The 8440-nt window shown below is 67.6% G+C and overlaps 2 protein-coding genes across 3 annotated transcripts; one reads left to right on the forward strand and one right to left on the reverse strand.

Moving 5' to 3' along the window:
* Positions 1-1343: 1343 nt before the first annotated feature.
* Positions 1344-3012, forward strand: LOC115339465 (iroquois-class homeodomain protein IRX-1-like). The gene is made up of 2 exons (XM_030009501.2): positions 1344-1947; positions 2350-3012. Exons 1-2 carry the CDS (start codon positions 1771-1773, stop codon positions 2827-2829), a joined length of 657 nt encoding a protein of 218 aa, XP_029865361.1. The 5' UTR covers positions 1344-1770; the 3' UTR covers positions 2830-3012.
* A 742-nt stretch (positions 3013-3754) lies between these two features.
* LOC115339469 (E3 ubiquitin-protein ligase RNF182-like) lies at positions 3755-6209 on the reverse strand. Of its 2 annotated transcripts, XR_003922728.2 has the most exons (3): positions 5815-6209; positions 4510-5332; positions 3755-4416 (listed from the first exon to the last, which is right to left on the reverse strand). XR_003922728.2 is itself a non-coding variant. In XM_030009510.2 (2 exons), the coding sequence occupies exon 2, from the start codon at positions 5298-5300 to the stop codon at positions 4575-4577; it is 726 nt and encodes a 241-aa protein (XP_029865370.1). In that variant the 5' UTR covers positions 5301-5332; positions 5815-6209; the 3' UTR covers positions 3755-4574. The 2 variants fall into 2 exon arrangements, 1 of the variants encoding a protein (XP_029865370.1); XM_030009510.2 differs by having other exon boundaries at positions 3755-5332.
* Between the last annotated feature and the right edge of the window lie 2231 nt (positions 6210-8440).

An 8440-nucleotide genomic window follows, 5' to 3' on the forward strand; every position in this document is an offset into this window, starting at 1 on the left:
CCCTAGCTGCTGGGGGTGCCCACCGGCTCCAGGGAGCCCACTGCTCATCCCCTGCCTCAGGGTTGCAGGTAGCAGCCTGCCTGGGCACCGGGGCTGCTGTGGACTGGACCCCTTGACCTGCCCAGCTGGGGGAGTGGGGAGTGGGTGGCCCCGCACTTCCCCTGGGCAAGCAGCATCGGCCGCAGTTGGTTGTGGCTCTGTCCTGGCCGCGGCTGTATCCCGCTGCCTTCACCTCTGCCTGCCGCCTTGTCCATGCCCAGTCGTGCCGGCGTGCGGCTGTGCCTGGCCGTGGCTCGATCAGCATCCAGCTGTGTCCATCCGCCACATCGATGGCTGGCCGTGGCCCTCCCTCTCCAGCTGTGCCGCGCAGGGTTAAGGCACGCCGCAGCAATCCGCAGGCGCTTTCCTAGATTACTGCCCCATTATCTAATAAAGCGGATCTGCGGTGCTGCCGCGGCACTGATTAGGGCTCAGGAGTCCTGCGGGGACAAGGTTACGGGGCTGCTGCAGGGTCGTGGCCAGGGCTGGTGCCATCCAGCCCCGCCATCCCCTCCTGGCTGGCGGCACAGGCATCCTGGCTGCCCTGCGGCTTCCACGCCTGGGGCTGCCAAGAGCACGGGACCAACCCGAGGTGGGGATGGGTTTGGGGTGGACGGAACCAGAGCTCCTGGCTGCTGCACACGGGGAGCTCCGGGTGCTGCTGGGGCTCTGGCCATGGGGCACAGCGGGACTGTGGGAGCTGGGGTCCCCTCAGCACCGGCACCTCGGCCCTGGGACCTTCTGCTATCACCGGGGACCTGCGGGGTGCCTGGAGATGCGGCAGGGCTCATTAGCACCAGTGACCTTCCCCTTTCCGTCCCCAGCCAGCGCTAAGCGGGTTTGTTACATATTTAATATCTTGAGAGCATTATTAGTCGGTATTTAACGATGGATACAACCTGTGGGATAATCCCAGTCTGAGCGGGAGGCAGAGTGGCAGGAGCCGGGCGGCTCAGGGGGTCGTGGGCTCTCGGGGCCCCTTGTGCAGCTGCCCACCGCTGCCCTGCCTGCCCCTGCTCTGTCAGCAGGCAGGAAAGCCCTGGTGCCTGCGGGGCTGAGTGCCCACCCAGGCAAAGGGTCCCTGGGGCTGCGGGGCCCCTTCCCCTTCATCCCTCTGGAGCGGGGAATCCAGCTGCAGGCACTGCGGCACTGGGGCTTGGGCGAGGACCTGGCCAAGCCGGAGGAGGAGCAGACTCCGGGGCAGCATCTCGCACAGCTCAAGCCCTACTGGGCTGTGCACAAGTTCTCCTGCTGGCCTCCGGCCCTATAACCCGGCCCGCTGTGGCACGGGGGGCTCTGCCGACCCCTGCCCTGGGGCCAGGTCAGGGCTGGGGTCAAGGACGGGGACTGTCGGCTCTTGGCACTGCGATAAAGCCCCGGCTGTGCTGTGTCCCATGTGGGTCCCCATATGCGCTGCGTCCCCGTGGCCATGGGGGCTCACATGGGCCCCCAGTGCGACTGCACCCCATCCCTGCGGGCTGTGCTGGGGTCACGCAGGGTTGGGGGGCCAGCGGGGGGTCCTGGCCACATCCTGGCTGGTGGTGGGCAGGCGGGGGATGCTCCCTGCCAGTCCCTGCCTGACACTAGCTGGGGAGGGGGAGGTATCAGCTGCCCCAGATCCCTGCTGCCACTCTCGTGGGTGCTAATACCCCCTAATCAGCTGTCAGTCACCGCGGACCCCGGCAGCTATAAAACACCCGGGAGCAGCTCCCCGGCTCCTCTCCTTGCAGCATGGCAGCTCCTCAGGGCGAGGGGAGTCCAGGCCGAGAGCCGGGGGGCTGCGGGGTGCCATGGGGGGCCCTGCAGGGACCCCCCCAAGCCCTACTGCCCTGCCCCTGCCCATGCCCCTGCCCCATGCTGGCCGGCTACAGCCTGCTGCCGCCCCCCCTAAGCTTCCTGGCGCCCTCGGTAAGTGCTGCACGGCAGCTCTTGGGGGGCTGGGACATGGGGACCCCCCCCCCCCCACCCTCCCCCCCACCCCCAACACCACCCCCCCCCCCCCCCCCCCCCCCCCCCCCCCCCCCCTCCTGGGACCGGGCTGGGGCTGTGTGGGATGGTTCGGGTCGGGGCTGGGGAGCTGCTGTCCTGGTCCCCCTGCACTCCCTCAACATCCCCCTGCACCCTCCTGCACCTTGGCCATTTGGAGTGCGCAGTGCCGGGCACGGGAGAGGGCAAGGATGGGCAGGACCCAGCTCTGCCCCCTCCCATGCCATGCACGAAGGGCTGAGCCCCCACATCCCCCAGCCCCTCTCCTCTGGCTGCAGGTGCCCCCCACCCCGTCCTGCCCTGACACCCCTCTGCCCCCTCCAGGTCTCACCAGCCTACGAGGTGCCGCTGGGGCTGCCCGCGGAGCCGGGGCGGGTGAAGGCAGCGGCGCGGGAGAGCACCGGAGCGCTGAAGGCCTGGCTGGCACGGCATCCCAGGAACCCCTACCCCAGCAAGGGGGAGAAGGTGATGCTGGCCGTGGTCAGCCGGATGAGCCTCACCCAAGTCTCCACGTGGTTTGCCAATGCCCGCCGGCGCCTCAAGAAGGAGAATAAGGCTGGCTGGGCACTGCGCGGTGCCTCGGACGGCGAGGACAGCGAGGGCGAGGGCACCCCGCCAAGTGCCCCCCCTGGCCCCAGCCCCATGCGGGACGGGTGCGGGGGCAGCCCCGAGCGGGGTTCAGCCCCTGGGCAGGGCAAGCAGCCCCAAAACCCCAAGATCTGGAGCGTGGCGGCGATGCTGGCATCTGCCCCCGGTGAGAGTGGGTGCCCCCCAGGGGTGCCAGCAGTGCTGGAGCAGGGGTAGGGCTGGGGCTGTCATGCTCTGACCCCAGGGGCCAGGTGGGGGCTGTGGCTGTGGGGAGGGGACAGCCCCACGGCTGGGCAGGGCAGGACAGACGGCCACAGGATCCGGCAGCTGCCCGGACAGGAGAGCAGGAGGTGTGGGCAGGGAGTGACATGGAGCACTAATAAATGTGACTGTCTTGGGCCTCCTGGTGTTGCCTGTCTGCGGGGGGGATGCTGGGGGGATGCTGGCAGGGATGCAGGGGTGCCAGCAGGGATGCTGGCAGGGATGCGGGCATCTGCACTGCCAGTGTTGCTGCAGGCAGCTCCACCACCCCCAGGGAGCAGGGCAGAGCCTGCCCCGAGCCCCTCGGGCTGCCCCTTGCCCAGCCCCATCTGCCCAACAACAACGTGCCCACACTGTCCGAAGCAGGACCCTCCTGCACACCCAGCCAGGCTGTGGGGGTTCACCAGCCCCACCGCCAGCTGTGGTCCCCAAGGGGGGTCCCCCCGTTCGGCAGAGGAAGAGCCGCAGCATTTCCAGGTGATTCGGTTCCTTCTTGACACCTCCTCCCATTTCCCCTCCCTGGACATCCACGGTCATGTGTGGGGTGGGCTCACGTGTGGGGCGCAGGGCTGGGATGGCCGTCACAGCACTGTGCCATGGGATGGCACGGGGAGGGACACGGACACACATTGACGGGGACCTGCAGGAGCCATCGCACACGAGGACGGTAGGAAGGAGCAGCAGCGCCCATCCGCTCACTGAACAGGACATCGGCTGCCGGGTCCGGGCTCAGACCTGCCGGGCTCCCACTGTCCCCCGGGGTCGGGCTCATGGCAAGTGGCTCTGCACAGCCCCAGGGTGACAAGCGGGGCCATGGGAGCTGGCTGGGGAGGGTAGAGCGGACCAGGAGTCCCGGGAATGCAGGGACACGGGGCAGAGCTGTATGCTGGCTTTTAATGTTCCAAAGAACTAGGAAAAAGAAATCAAAAATAGACTTTGCTCTTCTTGACAAAAGTAATAAAATGGTTAGCGGTGTTAAATTAATCCTTACAAAACAAAACCCAAGGAGGTTAAATAAAGCCCAGAAGCTCTGCATAAGAACCACAACGACTACAAAACAGCTGCAAAGACGTCTTTACACACCAAAGAAACTCCTCTTCTCCACTCCTCCCCTATACACAGCGTTGGCAAACACGGGACTCACGCATGTGGGAAAGAAACACGGATGTGATGGGAGCAGCCCTGCAAGGAGCACGGGCGCCACGGACAGAACTATTTACACTATGGACACGGAGCTGTGCTGGTGCCAGTCCGGCCGCAGGAGCCCCCGGGCTCTGCCCGTCCTTCTCCTGCCGGCGCCGGGCTGCGGCCAGCTGCCGGGGCCCCTCCTGCCACGGCGCTTAGGCGCCGAGCACTCGTGCTTCCTTAGTTGGGATTAGTCTCCCGGTTGCTGTTTTGCTCTCTGCCCAGCTCCTGCTCTTTCTCTGCTCTGGAGGAGGAGGAGGACGAGGAGCTAAGGGTCCGGCCTGAATGCTTGTAGGCTGCAACGAGCTCCTGCAGCCGCTCCGGCGTGGGCTCCTACTTGGCAAAGCCCGCACTGTTCTGCAAGGGAAGGCAACATGCGCTGAGCATCTCCCCGTGGTCCAGGCAGACCTCCACGCCGTGGGTCAGCTGTGGGTTGGGGAACACCCATACCCAAGGGACAACGCTCCTAGGTGCCCAAAGCCTTCCTGGCGGGCACAGGGCTCAGCCATGCAGGGTCAGGAGTGGGGGAACCCGAAGACCTCCCGGCACAGACACTGGCAGAGGCTGTAGATGATGCAGAGGAGGAGGGTGGAGGGCACGAGGCTGACCAGGACGATGCCCAGGCTGTGGTGCTCAATGAGCAGGAGGTAGATGCCGAAGGGCAGGGAGCTGAAGTAGAGGAGGCAGAGGACGCCCAGGATGAAGCGGGGGACGGCTCGCCACCCCCAGGAGCGGCACTTCTGCCCGGGGCCGTGGCAGGCCAGCGCGCCCAGGCTGGTGGGACGGTACAGCCGCACCACCTCCAGCCCACCCAGGCCCTCTGGCGGGGCCACGTCCTCCGGCACCTCCAGGATGGTGACCACCAGGCAGTCGGGGCCGGGCGTGGGCTCCAGCACGCTGGGGCAGAGGAGGACCTCGGGGGACCGGGGGGGACCCCGCTTCTTGGCCCGCTCACGGCCCGTCAGCAGTGCCAGCGCCTCGCCGTCGTCCTGCAGCTGCTGCACGTCCCCACCGGGCACCGGGCTGTGCCGGCGGCAGAAGGGGCAGCGGAGCTGGCGGGGGGACGCATCCCCCAGCGCCACCATCTTGCGCAGGCACTTGGCACAGAGGCGGTGGCCGCAGCGGAGCAGCTTGGGTCTGCGGGCGCGGGCGTCGTAGCGGCTGTAGCAGATCTTGCACTCCAGCTCGGGGGCCGCGAGTGCCATCGGCTGAGGCCCCCGCTCGCCGTCCTGCTGGGCCATGCTCCCGGAGGGCTGGCTGGGGGCTCTCCGGGCTGGGGGGGGGAGCAGGAAGCTGCCGTGAGCGAGGGCTCGGGGGACAGGTTCCCGGGCCTTGCTGCACCCCACGGGCAGGGTCCCGCTCAGCCCCCCTGGGGCTCCGTGGCAGAGTGGGGCACCGGCAGCAGCCCCCTCCCCGGGCCGGCCCGGCTGTAACCACCGGCTGGTGCCCGCCAGCGCTGGGACTCGCCCCCATCCCGGCGCCCGTGTCTGGGTGGGAGGGAGACAGCTTTCCCAGGGGACGGGACCGGCTGCAGGGTGGGGGGGGGCCCACGTCCCGGGCGCAGCTTGTCCCTCCCCCGTGCGTGGAGGTTCCCCGGGGCCTCGGGGCAGGGCCGGCTCCGGACACGGGGCTCTGCCGGCTTCAGGGACCCCCTGCCCTGCAATCCCCCCCCCCTCTTCCCCCCCCCCCGCCCCCGGGCAGCGGGACCAGCAGGCTCCCAGCCCGCCCCCCCCCCCCCCCCTCCAGCCCCGGTACCTGCGGTCCACGCCGGGGCTCCTGGGTGGGACGCGGCCGTGGGTCGGTCCCCGGCCCCGCGGCCCCGTCCGCGGAGGCAGGCAGGGTGCCGGCGGTGCCGTGCGCCCCATGGAGAGGCGTGGGGCGCGCTGCCCGCCACGCTGCGGAGGCAGCAGCCTTGGCGCAGGGGCTGCCGGCATCCTCCGCGGCGTTGGCCTGGCAACGCGGAGCGGGAGGCGGATGCTCGGCCGGGGCCGGGGCCGGGGCCGGGGCCGGAGCCCCGCTAGGACAGGGTCAGGCCCATCCTGGGGGAGAGCTGGGGCAGCGGGGTCCCCCGGGCCCCCCGCCGGGCTGCAGCGGGTCGGTGCCGGGGGTCGGTGCGGCTCCCTGCGGCCCCGCTGCCCCTTCGCTCACGGGCAGCCCTGGGGATGCTCCTTCCCTGCCCGGGGACTGCAGGCAGGGGCCCCCGGGGGCCCTGCAGCCCCCCCCCCGGCCCCGGGGGAGAGGGTGGCTGCAGAGCGGGGTCCTGAGGGCCCCCCAAGGCACGGGGAGACCCTCTGCCTTTCCCTGGCCTGGGAACGGGCAGCTCCTGCTCGGCCCCAGGGAGAGAAGCTGCTGCAGGCGTGAGGTGCCCAGAGCCCAGCGCATCACCCGCAGCGCTGGGGATCTCAGGGTGCAGAGAAATGCTCGGCACTGCCAGCACATGGCCGGCCACCTCGCCGCAATCCTGCACCCTGGGGAGCCAGGGCTGGGGGCACATGGGGGCCGCAGCATTTGCCAGAGCCTGGCTGGGCACGGCCGAGCCCTTGTCGCACCCCTCTCTGCAGGCTGTGCCTCCCCAGCCCGTGCCAAATCCCCCGCCCGCGGCTGCAGCCCTTGCAGGGGTGTTTCCAGCAGCCCTGAGGGGCAGCAGCTGTCAGACCCCCCCCCCCGCTGCCCAGGGCTGAAGGCAGGTTGGCAGCGCTGATTCCTTCCCAGTGCAGACAGGGGAAACCTGCCTCCTGCTGCGCTGCCAGGCAGGAGAGCAGCAGTGGCTGTCCACCACGGGCAGCAGCGCTTGCAGGGGCGACAGCGGGGACCCCACGCGGCGACAGCCGACCCGGGGACACGCCTGAGCTCAGGTGCTGCAGGGGGTTTCCAGCCCCTCGTCAGTGATGGGGTCACACCTTGCTGCCCTCAGCCCCCTCGGGGCGCAGGGCAGGGTGTCTATGCCAGTTAGCGAGAAAATGACAGTTTTTCGCCACGCAAGGCTCTACTCTGTTCACTGAGCTCTGTGAACTTGCCAGGTAATTATTGCCCACACCCCGATGAGCGCAGTGCTGGGCTGCAGCTCCAGCCTGCGCCAGAGCAGCCACTTGGGCTAGAGCTGCCCGCAGCAGCATTAGCGAGGGGCCTTTTGGTTCAAATCATCAAGGTTTGGCAAAGCCTGGAAGAGCTTTTATTTCAGGGGACCAGGTAACATCCAGCTCCCAGTGTGACTGCTGACCTCATCCCCCCCAGTCCTGCTCGTATCCCCCACCGCTCCCAGGTGTGTCCCCCAGCTGCCCCCCCCACTGCAGCCCCTCTCACAGCTTGACCCGTCCTCGGTCACCTGCCCTTGGCTTCCCCCTTGGTACAGGCTCAGCTGGGCAGCGAGCAGTCCTGGGTGGTGCAGGACGGCCACCACCGAGTGTCTCGGTGGGAAGTGTCACGTCCTGTCTTGGCACAAGGCTGATGGGGGTGCCCTGTGCCGGCCCGTCTCGCTGCCTCGAGGAGCGGGCAGCTCAGTCCGGTGAGCAGAACGTGCTCCTTGCACTGGCCACGCACCTCTGGCCCCTCCACCAGCTGTCGCTTTGTCCCTGGGCTCCTCCGGAGCCAGAGCCCACGGACAGCTGCTGCCGGGGCTCGGCTCCTGGCTGGGGTCCCAGCACGCTCCTGCTCAGGTGCCGTCCCCTTCACTTGTTCAAGAGAAATGCCGGAGATGACAGCACCCATGAAACCCACAGCAGTCAACCTGATGCTCCCCTTCTACCGTCTCTTGCTTTGTCCAGATAAACAAGGTGTTCTAGAGAGGAAGCCACACCACAGGGCTTCTAGGCCACCGATGTCGCTTACACCTCCACTGTGAGACCATGGCAACTACATACTTAACAAGGTAACTGGCCAACAACAAAGGACTCGGTGAGGACAGACTGACCAAGGAGTAGGTTTGCTGATATTTCCCAGCATCGGTCCGTCTCTGGTCACCCGCACTTCAGGAGCAGCCTGCCTTGGCTCGAAATAGCGAATAAAAGGAAAAAAAGCCTTTACAAACTGCTGCTTTTACTGCTGGAGTTCCCAACTGTCCCAAGTGTCATTAAATGATGTCAATGATCTCCTTGTCTGTTGTTGAAAGCATCCCTGGAGAGCTGCGGATACTCGGAGCAGCCAGCGCGTGGGGCTGGGCTGTTCCTGCCCACCGCAGAGCAGCACCGTCACTGCCGCGGCACCCGTGCTGCTGGCTGCAGAGCATGTGCGTGACGCACCCAGGATTCACGGCACCTCCTCATCTCCCAGCTTTTAACTAATAAACCTGAGGACCCGTTTGTTCTGTGCCAAGAAATGCAGCCCCGCGGGGCTGCAGGATTACAGGCTTCCAGGCAATGCTAACCCACCCTGGAGCCGTTTT

The sequence above is a fragment of the Aquila chrysaetos genome, chromosome 3 (assembly GCF_900496995.4).
Source record: "Aquila chrysaetos chrysaetos chromosome 3, bAquChr1.4, whole genome shotgun sequence".
In the NCBI taxonomy this organism is placed as follows: domain Eukaryota; kingdom Metazoa; phylum Chordata; class Aves; order Accipitriformes; family Accipitridae; genus Aquila; species Aquila chrysaetos.

Excerpts from the sequence above, each read along its gene's own strand:
- LOC115339465 (XM_030009501.2), top strand. The coding sequence starts at position 1,771 with ATGGCAGCTCCTCAGGGCGAGGGGAGTCCAGGCCGAGAGCCGGGGGGC. Across the intron at positions 1,948-2,349 it reads TAAGCTTCCTGGCGCCCTCG|GTCTCACCAGCCTACGAGGT; the intron begins GTAAGTGCTGCA and ends TGCCCCCTCCAG.
- LOC115339469 (XM_030009510.2), bottom strand. The coding sequence starts at position 5,300 with ATGGCCCAGCAGGACGGCGAGCGGGGGCCTCAGCCGATGGCACTCGCG.